This window comes from Lampetra planeri, chromosome 53, assembly GCF_965212315.1.
Source record: "Lampetra planeri chromosome 53, kcLamPlan1.2.h2, whole genome shotgun sequence".
NCBI classification, from domain to species: domain Eukaryota; kingdom Metazoa; phylum Chordata; class Hyperoartia; order Petromyzontiformes; family Petromyzontidae; genus Lampetra; species Lampetra planeri.
Genome location: NC_136159.1, coordinates 1,785,925 through 1,813,136, shown reverse-complemented (window position 1 = coordinate 1,813,136; position 27,212 = coordinate 1,785,925). Strand labels below are relative to the sequence as shown.

At 51.3% G+C, this 27,212-nt stretch overlaps 1 protein-coding gene across 1 annotated transcript; it reads left to right on the top strand.

The window, feature by feature from the left end:
- On the top strand, positions 1-26,623 carry EDIL3 (EGF like and discoidin domains 3). The gene is made up of 11 exons (XM_078617130.1): positions 1-403; positions 5,521-5,667; positions 8,015-8,050; positions 12,218-12,346; positions 17,316-17,429; positions 17,888-18,069; positions 18,194-18,349; positions 19,479-19,623; positions 20,358-20,542; positions 21,226-21,381; positions 22,226-26,623. Exons 1-11 carry the CDS (start codon positions 346-348, stop codon positions 22,367-22,369), a joined length of 1,452 nt encoding a protein of 483 aa, XP_078473256.1. The 5' UTR covers positions 1-345; the 3' UTR covers positions 22,370-26,623.
- Positions 26,624-27,212: the final 589 nt, after the last annotated feature.

Sequence of the window (27,212 nt, the reverse complement as noted above, 5' to 3'; positions counted from 1 at the left end):
TTTAAAGGGCTCCTGGATTCGTGCGGTTATTTAGACGCCCGCTGTGACAACTCGCTCACGTGATCTCATCACCGCAGTGGCTGCAGTGCGCACGCACGGGAAAGACTGCGCAAGGCAGCCGGCTCTGGCTTGTCGTGATCGCACACACATTGGGGATTGGATGCAGCCATCATCATCATCGTCATCATCCCCCCCTCCTCCTCTGATACGATTCCCAATAAGAGGCGGCTGGCTACTCTATAAATAGAGCAGCTTCGTCCTGTTTATTTCTATTGACAAATCTGGGTTGTAGCAGCAGCAGCAAAATCCACAACATTCACAACAGCCACATCAACAGCCAGCAGCATGTGTCTCATCATCGGCTACCTCCTCGTGTGTCTGCTCTGCACTGCGGCTGTCCGTGGTAAGACGAAGACAAAATTCTCTCTGCTCCGTGTTGCGTGTTAAACGCGCGCTCCTCGGATGCATTGTTACGCGATGTGTGTGTGCGCGTATCGTAAAGCGTTGTGATCGCAGTCTGTGTGTTTTTGTGCATTGTCGGCTGACCGTGTGTGTTTTGTGCATCGTTCAGTATTGTGATCGCAGCCTGTGGTTTGTGCATTGTCGGCGATGTGTCCGTAATTGTAAGCTTTGTGTGTATTGTAAACCGACGCAATTCGACGCGTTTGTCGATGATGTGTGTTGTAGGGTCCGCGTGTGTTGTGGGGAGCGGTCGTATAGCGTTACGATCCCGGCCACCCGGGTTCGATTCCCGCTCGCGGCCAACACCAGTGACGAATATCTGAACCGGTCCTGGGTCTCCCCTAGGTAGACTCGGCCGCAAATGAGTACCTGGTGCGGTGCGTAATCGTCGCCACTTGGGAGACGAAGGCGGTCGGGCGTGGTGCTGGCCACCCACCACCTCGTGTGCCGTGCCGGCCTTGACAGGTGCTGCTACTCGCTAACAGCACTTGCCCCAACGGTCTGTTAAAGGCTACACGGGGGATCTTTGTATTGTGAGAGCCACTGCCTTGTGTGGACTATGTCTGTGTATTGCATGCTGTGTCTGTATTGTAAGCGGTGTGTTTACTTTAAACAATGTGCCCTATTTTAGGGCCATTGTAGGCTACGTGATTTTTTAGTATTGCAAGCATGCAATGATAGTGCTGTGATACACAATGTGTGTGTTTATTGTAGGGCTATGGAGGTGGTTTTAAGTCGTTGTCCATTGTTATAGGCGATGAGTGTAATCCATAATACTGTAGAGGTGTTTGGGTTAGATCGCGTAAAAATGTGTCGTTAAACCCGCCACCACCCGACACGGCCAGCTTTGTAAGATGCGTCACAGAAACAAAACACCCCAATCCGTTACTAGTCCAGCACGAGTTGGCATGTTTCGTGACGAATCTGCGTGTTTTTGTTTTACGCGAGAAACCTTCCTAATTGGCTGTGTCGGGTGGTGACCGGTTTAACGACACACACATTTACGCGATCTCACCCATATCGTGGGTAGCATTGGCCGCGAAATGCTGCTGCGTGTTACACTACGGGTGGTCATGCCGAGCCACTGCTGGACACACGTTTCTCTCAACGCCGTGCCAATGGTGGGTAGGGTTGTTTGACCATACTTCACCACGACGGTCAAGGCAGGCACAGATTTAACGCGCCACTGATTGTTAGCCGTGGCCGGGAATTCGAACTTGGGTCACCATCGGGTTCAGTGCGTGGGCCACTGAACCACCGTTCTTCCTGTGTATTAGATAATGTCCAATAATATATCATAATTATTATATATTTCTAGATTTGAAGCTTTCGTGACTGCAAGGATTCATATTCTTAGGTTTTTTCGGAAAAGTCACGTAGGTAAAACATTAAAATTAATGAAAGTAAAATAAAATAAAAATCACGACGTTTCGGAGGCAACACAAGTCTCCGTCATCAGGTGGGAATGATGCAGCAAGTCTGTCTGTGACGTTCCCACCTGATGACGGAGACTTGTGTTGCCTCCGAAACGTCGTGATTTTTATTTTATTTTACTTTCATTAATTTTAATGTTTTACCTACGTGACTTTACCGAAAAAACCTAAGAATAATTATTCTATACTGCACAGTATTGTAGGAAGTCCATGAAGGACTGCATGCTCACATTGTACGGTATCTGATTTGCACACACAGTTCAAGTATCACAATGTTACCATTTCTTCTAGAGGACGTGTGTGTCTTCATTCGAATCGCAAATTCCCCGTCTGGAAATCCTCATGCGGCACAGTCGTCTAGAAGTCCGCAATGTGACCGCGTGCTATTAATTGCAACGCAGCACTGCTGTGGCACGCGGTCATACGCGAGCAGCACACAAACACGGAGCCGATGTACAATGGTGGGTCAATGAACACAAGACAAAGATCCCCCGTGTGGCCTTAACAGACTGTTGGGGCAAGTGCTGTTAGCGAGTAGCAAGCACCTATGGGTGGCCAGCACCACGTTCGGTACATTGTTGATTGTTGCTGTTGTTGATTGTTGATTGTTGTTGGTTGTTGATTGTTGTTGTTGTAACGTTGTGACCGCGTGCCCCTCCTGGGCATCTCTGAAAAAACAGCTTTTATAGCTAATCAGATTTCTCCGGTTATAAATAAATATTCCGATTCTGTAATTTTCGTGTTGCTTCCCACGTGTGAGGTAGGCGACATCAGCACCACCGGGTTCCATGGACCCGAAGGGGCCCAGGCGTTGGGGTACGGGGAGGGGTGGGGGACATTGAACAGAGAGGGCCTGCCCAATTCTCTCCTGGTCACCACGGTGGCTAGGAGATGTTGACTACCTCGCCTGGTATGAAGGAGGTCGTGGGCTCGAGCGAGACCCTGACGCTTGCTGTTTGCGTGTCTCTCTCTCTCTCTCCTCGTGGTGACGTGGAGGTCCTCCGGTTTTTCTCTCCACATTTAGAATCGCGCGTTTAGAGTATTCGGCTGCGACACGTTTCCACGTGATGAGCCACGTGTGTGGCCAGGTCGCTTCTGAAAAAGAGTTGCGCAGCGGGTCTTACCTGGTACCAATATACACAGCATCATAGTTTTTAATGGTACAGGTGATTGTGTAACGGGTACAGGTGATTGTGTAACTGCCCGAGTACCGGTGCGATTAGATGGAGCCCTCGATTATGAGTAGCGTTGGTCGCGAAAGCCTGCGTGCTAAAGTTGCTCGCGCGTGACGCTGAGACGGGTAACATTGTTAGACACTGAGTGCGAGGAGCAACGTGAACGCGATTGGCGTTTTTTCTATTTCAAGCCACTGAGGGGTAAAGCGTGACCATGGCAACAGTATAGGTGTTTGCTTTCACCAAACTCCTTAAAGGACCCTTAACCCCCCTCCCGCTCCTCTAACCCTGTGTCCTCCACCTCCCGCATTCTGTGCATTCCTCGGTAAACTCCAGCCGCGGCTGTGTTGCTACAAAGCAAGAGTTCGAGGGTGCTTTTCAGGACTTCTCGGTGGACGCGTTCGAGCCGGTGCGTGTTCTAACATGTGCGGGGTCAACGCCTGAACAACCACTGGCCCCTCCCCCCGGTGGAGTCACTTGGGCCTCGAAGTTGTCGTCGCTTGCCGGGCGACACGCGGCACGATTCCGATGCCCGTCTCTTATCTGTAGTGGAATGTGGCCCACGTGTGCTGCCTCCCACAGGCACCGTGTGTGTGTTCGTGCGTTCACTCCGCTTCGGGTACGAACGACCACAAATACAGAGGCAGAGGGGGTCCCCATGCCGGGCTTCTACAGTGTCGCTAGGGCGAGTGATTGTTTTTTAGTGTCCCTGCGCTGAATGAAGACCCCCCCCCCCCTCCTCCCGCCGGCAGCGAGCAAACTCCGATGCGTGCGGTGTTTCCGAGCACCAAGCCAGGCCCATCCGTGTTGTGTGTGATACCTCGTGCTGACGTTGACCCACCACGCCAGGTGAATGAGTTCATTGAGATTACAGAGGACTGCCTCGGGCCAGGCACACCGGGCTCCGATTGATGTCTGGACATTGTGGCCAGGAATATCGGTCCCATACCTGTCAACCCGGACGGTTTACCCACATTCTTGTACAGGGAGATTGAGATTTGAGGTCCATACGGCGTACAGCCGTTTCGATACGGGCAAAAGAAGCATCGTCTATGTGTTAGTGTTTCTCCCTCGTGATGGGGGACTTTGTAGGATGAACGTTGAGATTTATAAAGGACACGGGGTGACCAATGAGGTCTGAATTGGTCTGTGATGAGCTGGGGGCACTGACAAGGGGTTGACAGGAATGCGTTCCCGAGGCAGAAATTGCAACAGAGTTTTTAGTATCACACCACTCTTCCCCCCCCCCCCCACCGGAACACACTGATAGAGCACTGCACTGCAGACCCGGGCAACCTGAGTTTCATTCCTGGCCACAGGTAATATCCGCCGCCAGTCTCGAGCCCCGAACATCACCACTAAAGCTACACTGACCAGCATGGTGAAGTATGGTCAATCAACCCTGTTAACCAACTTGGAGTGAGGAGGCTTTCCTTTAGCAGAGGATTTACAAAGCGGTGTCCATTATTACTATTAATAATGTGCATGTTATGAGTCGGTTCAAGCCAATCGAATTCAACCAAATGAAGGCTCTAACCACTTCATGTGGGTTTTGGGTATTTTTAAATCCTTTATATTAAGTTCACTTGCGCGCTTGCTTGCTTGCTTACGACCGTGCAAATCTTTCGGTCGTTTTTTAACCCACTTCCCGTGATCCAATCGAGCTGACATTTTCCACACAGACTCGTTGTGCGTGACAATTAATGTTCGTGAAATTTTTTTCTCCAAAATTTTACACTTTTTAGGAAAAAAAGAAATACATATTTAATTTAAAATACCAATGTGATAAAAAATGAAACTCTTACTCAAGAAAAACAGAAATGAATAATAAAATAAAACCGATGCCACGCATATAAAGGATTTATAGTGAAAAACTTTGTTTTTACGGGTTAATTTTTTTACTTCACCACGCTGATCTTAGCGGGGTTGGCGTGGGTGGGGGGGGATCGGTTCTTGTATCACTTGCTGCTGATGTCAGCCGTGGCTGGGAATCGATCTCTGGATTGGTGGCTTCATACAGCAGTGCGCTAACCACGACCGCCACCACTCCACCGTGATTGTAAAAATCGTAACGGACTTTTATTTCACTTAAAAAAACTATAAATCATTTTTTTTTTTACCAGGTAAAGCCCACCGAGCTGCGTAGCTCTTTTTCAGAAGCGACCTGGCCACCAACGATAGCTCGCCGAAGTGGCTTATCATAATGTAGAAATGTATAGCAGCCAAATACTCTGAACGCGTGATGTTGATTAAAAATGTGGATGGAATAACCGGAGGACCTGGAGAGAAAAATCCACGCGACCACTGGGAGAGAGACACGCAAACTCCACATATACAGTAGGCGTCAGGGTCTGGATCGAACCCACGACCTCCTGCACACCAGGCGAGGTAGTGAACATTCCCTAGCCACCGTGGCGTGTCCTTCATCTCTCTCCCTGTACCCCTCTCAGGTGAGGAGCCATGTGATCCAAACCCGTGCGACAATGGTGGGACGTGCCAGCTGGACTCCACGAAAGACAGCGTCACCTCCGCGTACCTGTGCATCTGCCCCGAAAATTTCACCGCGCCAAATTGCTCCGTTTCCAGTAAAGAAAATGGTGAGTTCACAGTCACGCACGTACGTGTGTGTGTGTGTGTTGTGGGGAGCGGTAGTTGTAGCGGTTATCGCGCTGCGCTACGAACCTGGCGAGCCGAGTTCGATTCCCTCTTACGGCCAACACCAGTGACGATTATCTGAACCGGTCCTGGGCCTTCCCTAGGTCGACTCGGCCTCAAATAAGTACCTGGTCCGGTGTGTAAACATCGCCACTGGGGAGACAAAGGCGGCCGGGCGTGGTTACTGGCCACCCACCCCCTCGTGTGTACCGTTCCGGCCTTCATAGGTGCCCACTAACAGCACTTGCCCCAACAGTCTGTTAAGGCTATACAGGGGATCTTTGTATATATGTTGAACTTCTTTCGCACCGTACGTAGCCAACTGTGATAATCAGTGGCGAGTGATTTCCCGTCGCCCCCCTCCTCTTTACAGAGCCCTGCTGATCATCGTGAAAACGTGACACATTTGTTTAGCCGGCGTACTGTGTGCTGTAATTGGTCATAATTAGATATTATAATCATCGTTTGTTTATGTTTTGAAGGGAAGGACATTTTTTTGTAAAAGACACTGCTTGCTTGTGAACATATTTTTGTTCCATTATGATCCTTAACCGTGTACAGTACGTGGTTTTATAAACACTCCTTCCCCGACCCTGGTATGTAGAAGAACAGCACTGTACACGGCATGAATCATTAGCACCGACTCGATTGTAGACATCGCTGATGCACGGTTTATTTTTTTCTCCCAGTTAAACCTTTTTTCCTTCCGTGTCAAGTTCATCGTTAGGTGTTTGTAAATACTCAGCGGGGCGAGAGATTCGATGGACGGTGCCATTTGCTTGGTTGGCCTGAACATTCATCACCGTCACCTGTCACAGGGAGGTGATCGTAACTCACAGATTCATCTGCTGAGCTGCGCGCAAAATGTATTTCGGTGGCTGCCAGTAAAACCGTATTCTCGGAAATACAAGACGCACGTTCCCCTCGCTGTTGTTAAAAAAGAAAGGTTGGCGGTGCGTCTCATAACCCGGTGGCCGTGTGCGCGTGCGCGTCTCCGACCAGATTTGTGTCGCTTTATTGTCACCATGGGACGAGGTTTCGAGTGTGCGTCTTGCATTCCGGAGAATCTTATAATCCAGAGAGCGTGGTAATATCGCGTGTTGTTAGAGTTCACCGTTTTGCGGATGGAAGTCTGTGATATTGCAGAGAGGGCTTTTGGCAAATAAAACATTGATCTTGAATCCTGTCACTCGACGTTGCGTGGCATCGCGCTGGCGAACGCCGCCAGAAGACGACACCCCGGGACTATTTCTGGAGACATCACGGGAACGGCCTCTTATCCAATATTAGTCGGCGCTCCTCCAAACCCGTCCGCAGGAGGAGGCGTGCCGAGTATCAACTTGTTCAATGCCCCCCCCCCAACCGAACGCAACGGCAAGGGCTTTTCTTTTTCAAGCAGATAAACACGTACCGCGAGAATCTGATCGATCCGTGACCGTGTAACTCTCTCCTAGACGGCTTGTGGGGTACTCTGGGTCACTAACACGCGCAGTGATTGTCATTGCGGTTTTTTTTTTTCACCGAAGAACATCCGAACGTGATTTATGCACTTTTCTTGAAACGAGAAGTCTTGGCCACGTGGTTTTCCTTAAACAGCGGCTAGGGCATCGACTCCCCTCACCTGCGGGCATCTGCTGATGCCAAAACAAAACTTAACCGAAGTCGGGTGGCCTGTGTTATGTTCATTGAACTTTTTTTCGCGCCGTGACCTACTAAGCGGAGGCGCGGGGGAAGGACGACAGACTAAACACAAAACGATATTGCGGGAAAATGTCACCGGGTAACTTCGGCTTGAATTTGCGTCGCGTTTCCTGCCTACGTCCTTTGCACGTGTACATCCATTTTGTTGTCAATTCACTGTTGGATGGGAGTTCTAAAGAAATGAGTTATCAACCTAGATGATTTAAAAGTGCATAGCTCCAGTGGCTTCCTCCTATTAGGCACTCGGCCGAGGGGAAACCGACCACCTTGATCGAAGCACTCGCTCAACCCGCAGACCCAAACCGGCACTAGAAGGCAGTGTGCTGTCTCCGCTCCCCTCCCGATGATGTCATGATCACGACGTCATCTCGCCGACTATCACGCGTCCCGTGCTGCATGACCTGACCTCTTCGTGCGTTTTGAAACGTAACGTTATCATTGCCAATGAAATGCTTCTGACGGCAAACGCACGTTGCCAAGCCGAACGGAATCCGAGCGTACGCGCGATTTCGCCTTCCCTCGTTTCTGCTTGGTGGGAGTTTTGTGACCGTCTCTGTCGCCGTGGCGTGCGTCTGGACCGGTTCGCAGGAAATCCTCTGGAGGCGTCGGGCTCGGATCTGCCAGGTAGGCCGACAGAGCACTTCTCCCATCGCCACTCGCGGCTTCCACACGTGCTTCCATTTACCTGCTCGCGCTGCGCCGACGAATGAATAAAAATGAACATATATATATACGTACCACAGATCTACGAGAGTCGGAGACGCGTCGCAAAGCCGACACTGTTCTTTATTGGATAAAAAAAAAAAATCTATCGGTCGAAAAGGCTGCGTGGTTTTATTCGGCTACGTACGGCTTTGCCGCTGGCGACGCCGGCCGTGCGTGAAGTTTACGTCAAAAACCCACCCCCCGAAATGTATAAACACGGGTCGGTTATCGTAATGACGTGTATCACAAATTTCAACTTCGGATGTTACCCGTTTAGGAAGTAATAATGACCGTTCCCCGTAAAGAGGGTCATCCAGGCCTCCCTCGCCCCCACACCACACCCAGCCTGGCCACCAAGGATGCTGCCGTGACGCGATGGACCTGCGACCCAGAGGTCGCCGGTTCGGCCTCCTGGCGCGGCAGTTGAAACCTTGGCGCAACTGCCCCCCTCTGTTCACCACAGCCAGTCGATCGGCTGGACGCGTGTGGTGGGGTAGAGCGTGGGCACTTCCAAGATGCCTGGCCGGCATGGAAGAGTAGGCCAAAATGACCTTCAATAGAGGGGCTGTCTAGGGCACCCTGTAGTGGAGGCCCTTCTGCCAGCAGTGGTACGTGTGAGCGAGCAATGGCAGAGCTAATAATATGCACCGTATAATACGTACGGTGCAGCGTACACTCTTTGGTTCACCACTTCGGGGGGGTATCCAATTGTGGCGTCGCGCGACGAGATCGTAAATCTGTGGATCTTGAGCACCCTAAAAAAATAAGCGTGGTGCGTAAACAAGACAAAAAACACATTTTAAATCCGTTTGCACGACAGTTTGATATGCTGGGATGCGCCGCCGCCGTATAAAATACGTTTTTCACGCGTGACCCGTTTGAAATTTGTTGTTGGGATGGACCGTAAATTTATTGTTTTGATCTACTGGCCATCCCTCCGCCCGCGTTGTAAATAATTAATCGTCGCCATATGTCCCCCTGTTGCCCGCTTGGGAAATGGGCCGCAGACTAAACGCGGTTATTTGCATGTAGAGTGGGAAGACGAGGAACGCGATTTTTGACAACGCGCGTAAATAATTCTCCGCGTTCGCATCTCATTTTCCAAGCGAGAGCCCCCCCCCCCCCCGCCCTCCTCCTCCTTGGCTTGTGCCGCTGACGTTCATGACGAAGGAACAAAGCACCTAAAGATATGGCATTGGTCGTTCTCGTCCTCCTTGTCATGGTCCTCCTTGTCGTCGTCATTGTCATCGTCCTCCTTGTCGTGGTCAGCGTCATTCTCATCGTCGTCGTCATTGTCATCGTCCTCATTGTCATCGTCCATCCCTTAAGGTAATTTGCATGGCGCAGCCTGATGCCATTGGACTCGTTCCCTGCAATCCTCTCGCTGGTAGCCGCGACACACCGGCACGGCCCCGCCACAACTCGAGACTTGCCGGGCCTCGGCACCGGTGGGGTGCTCGGCAATGGGGAAGGGACCTCGATCGCAGAGACGGATTATCCTCGTAGCACAAGTAGCTACACATGTAGTAGCTACGGGCCCTGCACTTTCAAGGGGCCCGCGCTAAATGCTTTCAAGCTATCAATTCCGGTTCAGTGATTCTGCACTTGCTCTATTACTATAGTACTATACCGCCTTCAACTTTTATGAACGACTGGGTATTTTAAAGGTTAGCGATTTGTCGTATTATCTGGCTGTATAGCAAATGAAAAAATACAATAACTTTCCTACACAAGTGAAAAATTTGCGTGTATTTAATATTTGTGTATTTTTATTTATTTAGGGCCCCTTTATAACATCATGCTACAGGCCCCACACTAGCTTAGTCCAGCGCTGCTCGAACGTGATTCTGTCACGTGGCCTCGCGCAAGCTGTCCGTCCCAACTTGGGTGGGGCGCACTGCCGTCGTGGGGGACATCTCACGGCACGCGACTCTTCGCCTCCCGACGGCACGATTCGAATTTAATTGAGGGACAAAACTGCCTGTTTTTAAGATTTAGTAGCCGTCTATGAGTTGTTATCCCCCTAGACAACGCCCCCGCCCCCCCCCCATGCCCCCCTCCAAATATATCAAAGATTAAGATACCCTCGTGTATCATTTAAACGACCCTCATTTATTACGTTTTGCAAAGGCCACAATTGACAAAGGCGCTGCTAAGGACGGGCAACGGGGGAGAATCGACGGCCGTGGAACGGGTGTGGACCCAAGATAGAAACGTGCGTTTTGATCATTTAGATTATTTGGCTGCGATTTAAATTTCTGCGTGATGAGTCACTTCGTTGAGGGATCATTTGTGGCCAGGTCACTTTTGAAAAAGAAGCTAAATATCTCAGTGGCCTTTACCTGGTAAAATTAAAAAAAAAAGTTTTGGTTTTATATTTTTAGTGATAGGCGTGCAAAGTATAGGAAAGGTAAGCCAATCATCTTGTTGTGTTTTTTTTTACTTTATTTTTGACCCGCACCTACCGGACATCTGTGAAAAAGAGCTTGAAAGCTCATCGGATTCCTCCAGTACAAATAGTCCGCTTCTGCATAAATCTGCGGCCGTTCTTACCATGAAAGAGCTCGGACTCGCGTCATTTACGGTTCGTAATATTGCATTGGAACCTCATTTGCCAGTAAAAATATGATGATCAGTTGTGTCAGTTTTGTTGCCAGATAGAAAGGTAAAAAACCAATTATCGGTTCGTAATATTGTTTTGTAAATAACGATGCCAAATAAAGCAGAGCCCGAGTTGGTGTTTAGAAGCTTTAAAAGTTGTGCATTCTAACCTGGCGGCAGCCAGCGCAGCCCTCGCTTGGTAGAGGAGCGACGGTAACGCGACATCAGGTCTCAACGCCGCTCGGCTGTTTCTGCGTCTCCGGCGCTCGAATGCCATGATTATTAAGCGGGGCCTCGTGGTTTTTGAAGGCTTGTGTGCTAATGGGCATGCCATGGATCTGTAAGTAAAACAAAAAACAATCCTGCTTTGTGCAATTATCTCGGAATGTAGGTTATGTCGGCTATTTCCAGAGCCATTATGTGTAATTAATATTGGTTTGCTGCACAGAGCGGTCTTAGACGTTGGACTTTAAGATTTCTTTGTTTTTTATTTTCCACTCTTAATGGAAGTTGCCACGCACTTAGTTTGTATGCGTTTTCAATTCCACATCCCTTATAAAATAGTTTTGTGGGGCAATGTGGCAAATGAAACATGTTTTTGCATGTGACAAGAAATCGTACTGGATAACTTTTAAAGCATTCAAGACATGCTCCCCAGTAGGCAGCGGTGTGCCACCACACTCCCTTTCAAGTCGGACTCGAGCAGACCCACAATGCACTGCGCGTTGTGAAGGGGCCAGTGTTGCATGGACTCTATCTCGGCGAGCCGACGTTCAATTTGAGGTGCGCTGACGCAAGGGAGTCGTCGTCGTGGGTTTCATCGCCATGAACTATTTTCATGGAACTGAACTCTTTTTTTTATTTGACCAAGTAAAGCCCACTGAGCTATGTAGCTCTTTTTCAGGAGCGACCTGGCTCTCGCAAATGATACCTCAACGAAGTGGCTTGCTACGCGGAAATTTATAACGGCCAAATAGTCTGAACGCGTGATGTTGATTCTCTAAATGTGGAGGGAAAACCTGGAGGACCCGGTGAAAAATCCACGCTGCCACGGGGAGAACATGCAAGCTCCAAACAGAGGCGTCGTGTAGACCAGACGAGGTAGTTAACATCTCGCCTCGTGGCACCCCGAGGCGGTAACGGTGCCTCACTGCGCACTCGCACGGTGCAGTAACGGCAGACTCCCCGAGCTGTGAATTTGCTGCCAGTGTGGTGTGTGGGGCATTGTCAATCGCAGAGCTTCCTGTGGCTGTCTTACAAAATATTATCGTAATCATCTTGTGTACAGGGCTTAAGACTGCTGTTTTGTGTTTGCCATGCTGAGCTGGCTTAAGAGGATAATTCGTAACATGCTTTGCTCTCGGTTTGTTTATTTGCCGACACGTGTCCCCGCGTACGATTGTGTCGCGTCTGTGTCGCTGTCTGTGAGCGGAGTGTCACCCCCCCCCGCGTCGCGGTGCCTCTGCTTCTCCACCCCCTCCGCAGGTCCCTGCTCGCCAAATCCGTGCCACAACTCCGGGGAGTGTCGCATCAGCCTGGCTCCGAGGGGCGACGCCTTCGCCGATTACACGTGCGAGTGCCCGCGCGGATTCGATGGCATTCACTGTCAACACAGTAAGTGCGATTCGCTACGCCAGTTCCTCTTCACCTTCTACTGCAGCTTTTCCACCCCTTTGGTTCTCAGAAAGGGCATCACGCATCCCAGGTTAAGAACCACCGATCTACACCGATGCACGCTGTCCGTGTAGCCGCCGCTGTAGAGGCAGGTTCACGCAGCCAGCTTAGGCGGCGTGGCTCCTCCTAGATTGTCTGGCCATCGAAACGAAGATGGTGGTGGTCACCGCGTCGCACGCTTTCAGGTGCGCCCCTGCGGCCGTCTGTAAACGCGCTTCCTTCCGATATTAGGAAGCCACTGGATGCGTGCACTTTTAAATCGTCTAGATTGAAAACTCATTTCTTCTGAACTGATTTGTTGTGGTTAGTTTGTCCTCCTTTCCCCGCACCTCCAATTAGCATGGTTAGCTACATACGGCGCGAAAGAAGTTCAACACACATACATAGATGACTGACTCGCATTCTGCTGCAACTGCTGCTGCCAGTCCACCGATGCTACCGCTGCATTATGAGGTGGGCGGGTGGCGTGGGGCTCGCAGGGCCGAGTTCAACACAAACCTATCCGTCAGCTCGAGCGCGATCCACACGCGGCCTGCACAGCGAAATCTCTCCAAGCCGCACACGGCGAGAGAGAGAGAGTGTGATGGGGTCGCCACGAGCAGAGCGCGTGGGTGGCGCAGTCGGTGAACGCTGCTCGTGACAAACCTTGCCCCCTCTCGTTTCTGAACAATTGTGATAACAAAGAAAGATCTTTTAAAATGTACTATTTTCGGCTCCCTCTCAAACATTTATTTCAATCACCCCTCGCCCCGCCAAAATCCTGTCTTGGCCACGGCCTGCCACGCCGTGGTCTTGGAGCGTGCTGGGCGTGTGACGGTGCCCTTGTGGTGATGGGGGTCACCTGACGGTGTCGCGCGGGGGCCGCTACGCCGCAGCCAGGGGCCCAGCGGGCGAGGCTGGGCCAGCGCCGGCATTGGCTCTCGTCTCCACAGATGAAACTATGAAACAACAATGTTGGCTTTCCGACCCTAGGCACCATCAACAACGGGAGTATACGTGTGTACGTGTGTACGTGTGTGTCGAATTTATCTGGCGCCGTACGTAGCCAGCCGTGCGGAGGACGACGACAAAACTTCCCACAAAAAATAGTTTGCAACAAATGAGTTCTCAATCTAGATGATTTAAAAGCGCATCGCTCCAGTCGCTTCCTCACATCGGAATTACTGTAACACCTGGCCGGTGTCGTGGCCGGTGTGTTCCCAGGCAGCACTGCAACACCACCCACGTCGTGAAGGGCTGTGGCTCTTTGCCTGCGATGTCATCGCGCGCTCGCTCGTTGGTCGTGAGATTTCATTGTTTCCTTTTTCACGAGACACAGAAGCCAACTTGCACGGGTGCACGCGAGGATCCTTGGCACTGGAACCCACGACGGTTAATACATCACTCGGTTTGCCTACAGTGTGTGTGTGTGTTTTACAAGTGATGATTAATAGCGAATTAAGACAATGATTAATATCGGTTCATCTACTACTGGGAAAGTGGGTGCATAAACATGTCCATTTACATCATCTTATAGCCGTACAATTCACGGTTGAGACGTTACTTATTATCTGAAGCAAGCGAACGGCTTTATATCCCCACTCGGTGCGAAATCATCTTAATCTCGCTCTCAGGGTTAAAATAAATACCGCTTTGTGTACAATACTAATTAATGACCAAAAAAAATCCACAAATAATATTGTACTGCTTACCAAAGGATCAGCAAGGATTTATTTGCAAACGCGGTGAATACAGTACCAGTGACTCAATCGCTGCTGTTTAATGTACGATGGTAAAACATTTGCCGAAAGTACACTTAACTCGCTCAAAATCTAAGGACTAAACATCATCACGTAAGAGTCTCTTGTTTTTCATTTGCTGGAACGGAGCCATAATCCTTTCCTCGTGTCGGGCTGAAAACCTCCTCAAGTTTCCTGGAACTTGTATCTCAAGCCTCGAATTGGCCCCGTGAGCTCCCTCGTTGCTTAACCACTGACACATCATTCAGATAAAAAAAAGTTATTTCTTTAAAACTGCCTTTTTGTGGTTTAGTTTGTTGTCCTTCCCCCACGCGCACCCCCGATTGACACGGTTGGCTACGTACGGTGCGAAAGAAGTTCAACATGCATGCTTCTCAGTCGGGCACCTGGGTCTGTCCCGTGACCTCCTGCCAGCCAGCGAGCCTTTGACACTTCACGTGGCCTCAAGTGCACCTGGCCTGGCACAGGCGCCGTGGTGACTTGGAGGGCGAATGGCAGGATGTTGATGATTGTGTGTCTGTGTGTTTGTCTGTGTGAGTGTGTGTGTCTGGGGAGCGGTAGTGTAGCGGTTAGCGCGCTGCGCTACAAACCTGGCGACGCGGGTTCGATTCTCGCTCACGGCCAACATCAGTGACGATTATCTGAACCGGTCCTGGGCCTCCCCTAGGTCGACTCGGCCTCAAATGAGTACCTGATGCGATGTGTAAACATCGCCACTAGGGAGACAAAGGCGGCCAGGCGTGGTGCTGGCCACCCACCCCCTCGTGCGCTGTGCCGGCCTTCATAGGTGCTCGCTAACAGCACTTGCCCCTACAGTCTGTTAAGGCTATACGGGGGATCTTTGTTTTGTGTGTGTCTGAGAGAGATTTGTGCACGTGTGTGCGAGCGAGAATGTGAGCGCATGTCCGTGGGAATGTGCGCTGCGTGGTGAACCCCTCCGTCGTGCAGTGGGGGGTGTCCGGCCAAGGGGCTCTGAGCTGTTTCCAGCCACGGGCCCCATGAATGGGGAAACGAGGCTCCAAACCAGCGGGTTCTTCTTCACCTTTTACTGCCAACCGTGCAATCTCCTTCTCTTCTCAATCGTAAAAAAAAATAATGTACGATGTCAATAAACACATCGGGGTTTGATGAAACGAAGTAAGGTCTAACTTTCGATGATTCGCCTTCGTGAAAAACAAAATCTGGCCACATCTCACTACCCCCAGAAAGGGCATATCGCTACCCCCAGGGGCTGCAACAGCGTGCAGCCCCTGGGGGTGCAGCTTGTGTAGCTCAGGTTAAGAAGATCCGCTGGTGCGGAGAGAGGCGACGACTACGAGATGCGAGCACGTTACTCATTCCGTCGCGTCCCGCAGTGGCCTGCCGTCCACAATGAGAGTACTGTAGAGTCAAAACCAAACTTTGTGAGTCACGAAAATACCTTTCACAATCGCGTTTTCAAAGAGTGTTTGGCCGCTGATATCAATATCCAATATCCAAGCCGCTTCATTGCGCGAGCACAAATGATTGCCAGGTCGCTACCGAAAAATAATCTAATAGCTCAGCGGGTCTTACCTGGGGAAATAAACAAGTTTAGTTGCGTGTTGCAAACCGGTAACGGGGTTTTTGTTGACATTCTATTCCTCCGCTTGCTGATTCTAACCACCCCGAGGTCTTATAGCCTCTGGTTTATCGCCTCCCTGTGTGTCTCTGCTATTAGCAGTGACCAATGCTGGGTCTACCCCCCCCTTCACTCCGTGTGGGGTGACGGCACCCTCCATAGGTGATCGCCAACAATGACGATTTCTCCCCAACGGTCAATCGTTGGGAAAGCCTCTTCATGTTTCGTTTGTTGCCCTGCCCCTACACCTCGTGTAGCCTGTAACAGGCTGTTGGGGCAAGTGCTGTTGGCGAGTTGCACAAAGACAAAGATCCCCCGTGTAGCCTGTAACAGACTGTTGGGGCAAGTGCTGTTAGCGAGTTGCACAAAGACAAAGACCCCCCGTGTAGCCTGTAACAGACTGTTGGGGCAAGTGCTGTTAGCGAGTTGCACAAAGACAAAGATCCCCCGTGTAGCCTGTAACAGACTGTTGGGGCAAGTGCTGTGTAGCGAGCACCTATGAAGGCCGAGCACTGTGGCACACGAGGGGGTGGGAGGCCGCATACTCAACGCTGCCGTGATTTCTCAACCGGAGCCGCTCAAAGACTGTGCCACTGTATTTTTTTTCACAAAGGAAGTGTGACCACAAAAAAAACATATAGATATATATTCCAGAGAGACGAGATGAATCACGTTCCAAATTACCCCGTACATTAAAGCCGGAGCGGAAATATGTTTTCCTGGCAAATGCTGGCACGCGGCCGCATTGGCGTCTAGACGACCGTGTCGGGGAGGAGGAGGAATGAGTCATCGTCATCATCATCAGATCCAGGCAAACAAAAATAACCATCTGCAAGCTATACGGTGGCGAGGGTGTTGGGGGGTGGGGTGCATAATCCCCGCAGCGATGTCTCTCAGCGGTCGGGCTTTTGGCTCTCCCGTGAAGACGGTCCACTTGAGACACGACGTGGCTTTTTTGTCGGAGAAATATTTCAGCTCCGTCGACACCAACCACGCCGCGGTTCAGCAGTTGCATTCCTGCGCAATGCCGAACCACCACTGCCACCGTCACTACTAGCTGTGGTTGTGAGCTGATTCAAGAACAATTGGTGCGTTGTTAACCCCCTGCGCACCACGTGACCGTTTAAAGAGTTCGGCCGTGTTGGGTGGTGAAGGGACTTGATGTGACCTCGTGCAGAAATCAAATAAATTTGCGACTCTGCCTCTGTCCTGTGTTGACCTTCCGGTTAACACGGATGGCCACGTACGGTACGAAAGAAGTTCTAAAGCTAAACAATTTTTATTTCACCAGGTAAGGCCCACTGAGCTCTTTCAGAAACCACATAGCCACAAGTGAAAGGCCAACGAAGCGGCTTATCGGTGTCGATATCCTAGCAGCAGCCGAATACTCCGAACGCACGTTGATGCAAACGCACAACATCAGCGTCAAGCGCCGAGCGTGGCCCGGGAGCCGAGCACGACGGCACGGCGTTTTTGCCATGAGCCCATGCCACTCCGCGGCCGCAGATTTTTTTATATTTTTTTATTTTATTTGATTAATGCCGCTCCGTCTTTTTGTCATCGTCGCCAGACATCAACGAGTGCTCGCTGAGCCCGTGCCAGAACGGGGGCATCTGCACGGACCTTGACGCCGACTACTCCTGCGAGTGCAGCGGCGAGTTCATGGGCAAGGACTGTCACCTGCGTGAGTGGCACGTCCGCTGTGTGCGGGGCGCCGATTGTGGGGGTTGGGGGGGTGGTGTGGGGTCTTCGTGAACGCTCGCTCGTTTGCTTGTTCATTTGCTCGTTCACTGGGTCGCTCTCTCGTTCTGTGGCCTCGAGCCGGAAGAGTTCCGCAAGCAGGCGGCGCGTGCGCTGTGTGAGCGAGAGCCTTGCGAAGGCCGGCACGGCGCACCATGCGGTGATGTGGCCGGGTGCCACGCTCGGCCACCTTACTCTCCCCGGTCTTGATGATTATTCCCTGCCACAGACACTTAAGGTCGATCTAGCCGGAGGCCGAGTACTGCTTTTAGACATTCGCCACTGGTGGTGGCGGCGCAATGAATCGAATTCAGATTGGCAGGTTAGTAGCGGCGTGCGCTCGCCACCGGGCGACCGCCCCCGCGCCACCGCTCCCTGCGTGCGCGCTGGTTCACGCGGCAGGCTGCTGGTCTCCGCTGGGCCTGGAAGGAGGAGACATCCGGGACGATCAAATCACGGCGTCGTCGCTGCTCGTCGCGGTCATGGGCCTGCAGCGGTGGCTGCCCTCCCTGGCGCGCCTCAACCGCGCCGGCATCGTCAACGCGTGGACGCCCGCACAGAGAGACTCGCAGCCCTGGATACAGGTACCCGGCTGGACACAGAAGGCCCGGATTCATTTTTTACATCATTTTACGACTATTTATATATATTTTTTTATGATACATCAAAGATGTGCTCGATGCAGAGGTGGCGACGATTTGTCGGCAGGTGAACCTGGAGAGGCGGCTGCGCGTGGCGGGCGTGGTGACGCAGGGAGCGAGCCGCTTCGGCAGCGCCGAGTACGTGCGCACGTTCAAGCTGGCGCACAGCAGCGACGGGCGCAACTGGACGGTGTACCGGGACGCGGCGACGGGCCGAGACAAGGTGGTGCACCCCGCCCACGCTGCCTGCGCGCGACACTTGTAACCAAAAGCCATTTTTACTTGACCAGGTAAAGCCCCGCTGAGCTGTGTAGCTGTTTTTCAGAAGCGACCAGGCTATCGCAAATGATGGCTTATCACGTGGGAATGTATAGCAGCCAAATAATCTAAACGCATGATGTTGACTCCTAAATGTGGAGGGAAAAACCGGAGGACCCGGAGAACACGCAAACTCCAAATATACAGGTGTCAGAGCCGGGATCGAACCCACGACCTCCTGTATACCAGGCAAGGTAGTTAACATCTCACCACCGCGGCGAGATATTAGTCCCAACAACACTGAGCTCATTTTACAAATACAGTAACGCCTTCCTGAAGGTTGCGACGACGAATATTGAAACGACGTCGATCAAAGCAATTTTGTCCCAAACGCAAATATTTTTTTGGACTCATTTCTTCATGCGCGACGCAAAGCAGTTTCGTGTCCAGGGTAGGTGGAGGCTAAGGCTGAGATGCGACCGATGGGGAGAGAGGACGTGGGATGCGACGTGAGTGTGTGGGGGATGAGGCGGCGCAAATCAGGCGGCGGTGTTAGTAGTAATAATGTTAGTAATGACGTATTCGCTAAAAGGGAGTGACGTTAATCAGGGTGTTACTGCATCCAAAAGATAAAAGCTGCCGCAGTGGTGTAATAATCAGCAGTGCACCGGTCCTGGTGAACCAGAAGTCATCGGGTATGATGCCATCATCTGGTGGGGCAGCTGACACAGTGGGAGCAGGTTTCTCAAATTCTCAAGTCTCCCCGCTTCTGTTACATCCAGCAGTACGAATGGGTTCACCGCTAATCTGGTCGTGGAAGAGTAGACCAAACACCCGATAGATTTCACTCCAGTGGAGCCCCTTCCACCAGCAGTGGCGTGGGCGAGCAATTGCAGGGGCTACACTTTTATGAATTTTAGAAAATAATTTTCACATTTTTTTCTTTTTCTCAGCAATCGGATGATGGATAGGGGGGGAGGGTAAGGAACGTTGAACCGAGTGGACGAATGTTTCCGGAAACGATGGAACACGTAGAGCTAGTTCAGCAATAACACTTGAAATGGAGCGACATCTTACCGCGTGGATGTCCGCAGGTGTTCCTGGGGAACCAGGACAACGGCTCCCCGCGGTCCAACACGCTCAGCCCCCCGATCGTGGCCTCGCTCGTCCGCCTCATGCCGCTCACGTGCCGCAGACGCTGCACCCTGCGCATGGAGCTGCTGGGCTGCGAGACCAACGGTAACGCGGCTCGCCCGCTCGCCCGCTCGCCCGCTCGCCCACCCTGGGACGCCGCTGCCCCCGGCCGCTGCCGCTCGTTTTAAAAAAGCCAACCTCGGGCGGCCCCCCCCGGCCGCGTCGTTCTAACGGCCGTCCGCGTTGTTTGTCACGAGTCTCGTGACGCTGCGTCGCGTGTCGCGTCTTGCGCGAGCGGAGGGGCAGGGAGGTCGTCTCCATTTGCCCGTCCTGACCGGAAGCAGCGGTGGAGCTATTCAAGGATTGGCCTCCCATTGGGTGGAGTGTAACGTTACATTTTTGAAAAGAAATGGATCAAAACGAAAACTGCACGCGCCCTAAATGCTGTGCACGCGTGTCGTTTGTGTTTGTTTTGTGTTGATCCACACCCTTGGACACTATTTGCAAGTGGGATGTTCCATCTCAAGGGATTTTCCTGGTGAAATATGTTAGTGGACAATAATAATAAAAATGATACAACAAAGAACCACGCTGAAACCTCGTCCAATTTCTTGCTCAAGATGTGGACGATTATGCATGTACGTTGTACGTATTTTGAATTTCTTTCGCACCGAGCGTAGCCAACGGTGCTAATCGGAGGTGCGCGACGATTTTAAGGGCGACTTGGTTGCCCGAACAATCGCCCAGGTGCGGGGCCCTGCTTGTGAGGCTTCCCGTAGTGACCTCCCCGCCTCGTGTGCATGGTGCTGCCGCTGCTGCCGCTGCTCCTACCTCTGCAGGCTGCTCCGAGCCGCTGGGCTTGAAGTCGGGGCTCATTGGCGACACGCAGATCTCGGCGTCGAGCGTCTTCCAGACCCTGGGGCTGCCCTGCTGGACGTGGGAGCCGCACCTGGCGCGCCTCGACCGCCAGGGCCGCATCAACGCCTGGTCGGCCGCCAAGGGGGACCCCAACCAGTGGCTGCAGGTGTGGGAGCTCGAGGCGTCTAGATCACGTTGTTTGTATGTTGAGCTTCTTTTCGCACCGTACGTAGCCAACCGTGCTAATCGGAGGTGCAGGGGGAAGGACGACAAACTAGACGCAAAACGCAGTCCTAATATCGGAAGAGCGTTCCAGACGGCCGCAGAAATGCATCTGACCGTCTTTGTTCGATGGCCAGCAGCCAAAAGCTGCCGCAAGGAAGACCGGAGTGTACGTGATGGTTTATGCTCCTTGACGACATCAGCAAAGTGATGCGTTTACCTCGACTTGAAGCTTTCGTGACTGCAGGAATTCATATTATTTGGGTCTTTCGGTAAAGTCACGTAGATAGGTTCAAAGAAAATGACAAAAACGACGACGTTTCGATCGCAACGTCGTAGTTTTTGTTGTTTTCTTTGACCCTATCTCCGTGACTTTAACGAACGACCCAAATAATGTTGACCTTTCTTATACTTTGCACTCCTATCGTGTTCTATTGTTGTAACGATCTGACCCTGTGCTCCTACTGGAGATCTGTCCAAAAGAGCTTTACAGCTCGTCGGATTTCTCCTCCCAGTATAAATAAACATTCTGATGAAGTCCGTGTAGCCAATGGACACGGCTCCTGTCGGATCGCGCTGCTGCAGTCACCCCACAGCCTTCTCCTCCTCCGCCGCCGCCGCACGCAGATCGACCTGGGCGAGGGTCGCAAGATCACGGGCATCGTGACGCAGGGAGCTCGCGACCTGGGCCACATGCAGTTCGTGCGCTCGTACCGCGTGGCGTCCAGCGAGGACGGCGCCGCGTGGACCGTCTACAAGGACGACCAGACGCGGCGGGACAAGGTGAGGGAGCGGCACAGTGGCCCGGGCGGGGAGAGCGGATCCCGAGGCTCCGGCCCGCCGGCCGACCTGGATAATCTAGAACTAAACTAACTAACTTTTTATTTGACCAGGTGAAGCCCCCACCGAGGCATGCAGCTATTTTTCAGAAGCGACGTGACCACAAACGATAGCTCGACGAAGTGGCTTTTATCGTCGTGTGGAAATTCATAGCGGCCAAATCCTCTAAACGAACTTCGGTGGCCATTTTTTTCGAATTTCGTAAACAAAAACGAAAACCTATAAAGAGCAGGCAAAGCGCGTGAATACGAGACGGTGGGGGTCCTTGATAAACAACGGTCACAAAGAGCCGCCCCATGCGGTTGCTCCGGAGCCGCTGGTTGCCCCGCCCCTGCTCTGGACGCGTGGACGTCGATTCTTCTGAATGTGGAGGGGAGGGGAGGGGGGAAACCGGAGGACCCGGAGAAAAATCCTCGCGACCACGGGGCGTTGCGATGAGCGTTGCCAAAGCGACGCCGCTGCGTTCACTCTAGACCGCACAAACGCATAAGAGCAAAGCGGCGGCGTCTGGCGATGAGTCCGCGCGTGACATTCGCGGACGCGGCGCCATAAGGTGACGGGCGTGAGCACAACACTCGTCGCCAATCGACTCGGCGTCGGTAGCAGTCGTTAGACGGTCGTAGATACGAGTTTTTGGTCGTTACTGTGGGGGTCTTACGGACTATAAGAAAGTACGTACGTTGAACTTCTATTGCACCGCACGTAGCCAACCGCGCGGGCAATCGGAGGCGACGACAGAAGCGCGCGTGTTGTTTTTGCATGTGTGTTGTTTTGTGTGTTTTTATAGATCTTTGCTGGAAATTACGACAACAACAGTCACAAGAAGAACATGTTCAACCCGCCCATAATCGCTCGCTACGTGCGAGTGCTCCCCTACTCGTGGTACCGGCGCATCACCTTGCGGGTGGAGCTCATCGGCTGCGACTTCTGATGCGGCAGCGGCGGCAACGGCGGCAGTGGCGATGCAGCAGCAGCCGCCGCCGCGCGGCGTTCCTATCCCATTCGTTCATCCGCTCGCGCGTTCACCCGCGTGGTCCCAAGTCCGACACGTTCAAGTTCGCCCGCCGCGTGAGAGCGCTGCGCGGTGGGCGAATTGGACAAGGCGAGAGGGTTAGGGTGGGGATAAGCGTTGGGGGGTTCGTACGATGACGACGACGACGATGACGACGACGGTGGTGGTGAGGCTGGAATCACGTTGGGATCGCCCCTCGTGGTCACGCAAACGTAAAGTTGGTTTGGAAATGTTATCGGTCGATTTCGGATAAGCGGTGAGCTTTTGATAACACTGATGTAAGGATTGGGGTCATGTTTGCATTGGAGTAACTAACGTAAGTGTTAGGATTTGAAGAGAGAAAACATTTAATTGGTATGTTAAGTGGCCAAGATGAGAGTTATGATTTAAGATGAGTGTTGCGATTTTAAACAGGAGGCGTCTTTAGTTTATATGAGATTATGGGTCATTAAACACACTTCAGGTATTTGAGTAACATCTGAGCAAGCGCAAGTGAAACACAATGCGACAAACGTGGAAGCGAATACAGTGAGTGTGTAGAGCTGTCGCCCATTATTAAACGATTTGTATATGAACAGCGGTCTGGATTGCGCGAGTGAAATTTGTTTTTTTTTTTATTCCCCTTGCGTACGCATCTCTCCTTCATCCTGAAATCTCGAGACATCTTCAACGGCGCAGAGGGCAGAGTCGTTCGAAACGATCGCAGCGGAGATTTGGCTGAGCACCTGCGAGTCTCGAATCTCCACGCGAGACGCTCGGAGGTTTAGAGGGATGCGACTCGTGCGATGGAATCGTGTGTGTGCACGTGTGTGTGTGTGTGCACGTGTGTGTGTGCGCACGTGTGTGTGTGCGCACGTGTGTGTGCACGTGTGTGTGTGAATGTGGGGAACGGTAGCGTTGTGGTTAGCGCGCTGCGCTACGAACCCGGCGACCCGAGTTCGATTCACGATCAACACCAGTGACGATTACCTGAACCGGTCCTGGGCCACCCCTAGGTCGACTCAGCCTCAAATTAGTACCTGGTGCGATGCCTAAAAATGTTGCCACAAGGGAGACAAAGGCGGCCGGGCGTGGTGCTGGCCACCCACCCCCTCGTGTGCCGTGTCGGCCTTCATAAGTGCTCCCTATAACAGCACTTGCCCCACCAGTCTGTTAAGGCTATGCGGGGGATCTTTGTATTGTGTTGTCTTTGAAGGAGAGTGGTCGTGTCATGGTTAGTGCACTGTGCTTCGAACCTGGCGACCCAGGTTCGATTCCCGCTCGCATCCAACATCGGTGACAAATATCTGAACTGGTCCTGGGCCTTCCCTCGTGCACCGTGCAGCCTTTCATCGGTGCTGGTCAACAGCCTTTGTCGGCTATACGGTGGATCTTCGTATTTGTTGTTTTATCAACATGGGTCAAACAGCTGTTTCATTATAACGTTGTAACAATGGATGATTGCTGGGTGGACACTGTGTAGTGCAACAGAACGCACCAGAGACCATAACAGCAGCCGAATGCGTTGGAATTCTCCGGAGCGTAGATTGCTAGCCCATGGTAAATCCATCACCGCAGTGGAAAGTGTGAAACCTATTCCCCCAGGATGTCGTTGCAATGAGTAGCACGGCCACCTGGCACAATGCGCGCGCTCGATTGAAGCGATCGCAACGTCTCGCTGCTCGATTGAGTGCGTGTGGGACGGTTTCGATGTGCCCCACTCTCGATAGGTCTGAGCCCACGTCAACATTCCCCACGTGGCCAGTGCCGGATTATCCTCGCAGCAAAAGTAGCTACAAATGTAGTAACTACACATGTAGCTACTACACATGTAGTAGCTACGGGCCCCGCACTTTCAAGGGCCCCGCGCTAAAAACTTTCAAGCTATCGGTTCCGGTTCAGTGATTCTGCACTTGCTCTATTGCTATAGTACTATACCTCCTTCAACTTTTATGAACGACAGGGTGTTTAAGGTTAGCGATTTGTCGTATTATCGGACTGTATAGCAAATAAAAAAATACAATTACTTTACTGTGCAAGTAAAAAATTCGTGTTTTAATATTTACGTGTTTTTTTTTTATTTAGGGCCCCTTTATAACATCATGCTACAGGCCCCGCACTAGCTTAATCCGGCACTGCACGTGGCCAGACAGCTTACAAACGGCCGAACCGACGTGCTGTGGCACCTTGGCACCTGTTTTGAAACGACTGCAAGGTTGGGAGGCCGTTGACCCCGTGTGTGACCCCTGAACGTGTCGCGAGACGTCGTGTTGGTCCGCTTCACTCGCTACATGCCACCGCTCGCATCACGATGTGCCTATTTTCTTTTTTTTTACTTTTCATTTGTACCAAAAGAGTTGGGTCTTTGCTGTTCATTGGGCGCTCCAGTACTGAGCGGTTCTTAAAAGTCTTAGTTCGTGAGTGTTTCTTGTCTGCTGGCCAAGTCGTCCTTGACGAAAGAGCTGTCCATCTCAATTGGCTTACTCGGGAAATAACCTTCTGGACTTCTTGCGCACATATTCGAAAAGCTATCGAGCGTACTGCATATTTATTGTGAAGTCGTGTATGCTTAATGTCACACGGCGTGTTCATTCGTATGTCGTAATGCGCTACTTGTATAACGTGAAAGTACCCAGCTTTTTTCGTAAGGGCATTTTTGGGGATTGCAACAGATCGCAAATTGACGTCGAGATTTGGTATCCATTCGACTGCTTCAGATGTCGCCCACTGGTCAAACTGCTTTGTGTCCGCCTTAGATTGGTGATTCTCAACCTTTTGTGTGTGGGCCCCCTGATCAAAACCACGGATCTGCCCCTCCCGCCCACAGGTTACCGAGGCCAGAGTACACAGAGTGTACATGTCTGCATGCCTCTCGTCAACGTGGCGTTCGTAAGGCTCTCGTTTCACGGTTTGTTTCGGTCTGTGTTTGTCAGCGCAGTGTGGCGCTGACATTCCCCCCGCACGCATTAAACTATTTTCCTGCACGGTAACCATGCCGCAGCCTGCGTCTCAATGGGCCTTAGATTGTACCGGGTGCTCCAGATGTCTTGTGACCGACCCCCGATTAATTGACCCATCACATTTTTTTTTCACCCTTTGCACATTCATCTCTGTTTTAAATAAACTTTTTAAAGGTTTAGAGAACTAAAAGGGGGGGGGGGGGGTCACGAGACATCTGGACCACACCCCTGTAGGAGTGCTATCTGGATTGGTTGTCGCCAACTATAAAAAGATCAAAAGCGCCCCCTCTATATAATCCAAGTCTCGGTGCCCTAACAGTAACTCTGAGCATCATGGTACCTCTCTTGCCAGTATCAAAATATAAGAATTGGTTTTACCCTTTCTGGCAATAAAACAGTTGTGTTAAGATGTTAAAACCCCAATCGGACACCTTTTGCAAGGAATCACGTCCGCACTAACCACACGTCATACTTGTGAACATGCAAACAGAAACGTGCTCTGGTAACAATATGCATCGTCTCTGGTGTGGACCAATCCGTTACTACTTCAGCCCACCGGTGTGTTGGAGAGTACATCCACAACATTGAAAACTTGAGTAGTACGACGTTTCGCTGGTAATTACATGCAGCATCGTCGGGTGGTTTGTCAGAATAGTGAAGCAACCCACTGCTTCCGGGCTTAAATAGAGCCACGTGGGGTTTTCTTTAAGTGTTGCTCATAATGTTTTGACGAATTGTGTGATGCTCCCCATAGTTTGAACCACTTAGACATTTAGCCCATTGCGTTTTAAACAATAATAATAATAATAATGATGATTCACTAATGATTCACTGATGTCCGTAGAGCATAGCACCCAGATGCCGGTACGAAGTGCATGCTCCTGTGGATGGAAATGTCGCTAAGAACCCACAATGCTTTGGCCGTTCACAACGCGTCCATTAATGCGTCTATCGCGTACCCGTAAGCTTTAACAACTTTTAACGTGAAGTGAAATTAGAACGCTTCACTATATGTTGCATTGTCGATGTCCACTTTTTTTTATTACGTTGATAAAAGTTACGTAGAAGCGCGCGTTGTGTCAGGCATTCGCCATATTGATTTCCACCCCGTGTAATTCACCGTAGCGATGATCGATTATTGATTGCCAGCGCAGTTTGCTTCGCCACAACCCTGAACCGTAACGCACCCCGCTGTGACGTTTGAACGAGCTGCAATAAACATCTGTGATCCATCGTTGCGGAAGGCGGGAGGAAATCGTCTTCGTGTTTGTGAATGGCTATCGGGAATGTGTTTTCTAAATAAACACAAACACACGGCAATGGGCAGCCGTTGTCGACGCGTGGCGCAGACGACGGATCGTTTGGGCATTTCGCGAAGACGCGAAACCATCATCATCATGGTAAAGTCACGTTGTTAGAAAAATAATCAAATCAAATAAAACAAAAAATAATATATCACGATGTTTCGATCGCAACACAAGCGGTCGTCCTCAGGCAGAAAAAAATAATCTAGCAGTGGAACTGCTGAACCAGCGAGAGAGCTGTTACAACAAGCAGTTATATACGTGGCGATGGGCAAGCAGGCGGGGTCTGAGCTGGAAAGGAATTCCATCCCCGGACGCAAGCACGTCAGTTGTGTTGTTGGAAGAAGTTGTGTTGATTAGGAAGAGAGACAGATTAGGGAGAGAGATTAGCATGAAATGAGCTTCCGTTGCCGCATAAGAGTATCATCCCCGCATATGCGCACAGCAGCAGTGATAATGGGAGATTAGCACTATGTTGATGGGAGAGATTAGGCAGGGAGATTAAGGGGATTAGCAAGT

Coding starts and splice junctions, on each gene's coding strand:
- EDIL3 (XM_078617130.1), top strand. CDS start 346: ATGTGTCTCATCATCGGCTACCTCCTCGTGTGTCTGCTCTGCACTGCG. Junction 5,668..8,014: donor CGTTTCCAGTAAAGAAAATG/GTGAGTTCACAG, acceptor ACCGGTTCGCAG/GAAATCCTCTGGAGGCGTCG. Junction 12,347..17,315: donor TGGCATTCACTGTCAACACA/GTAAGTGCGATT, acceptor CATCGTCGCCAG/ACATCAACGAGTGCTCGCTG.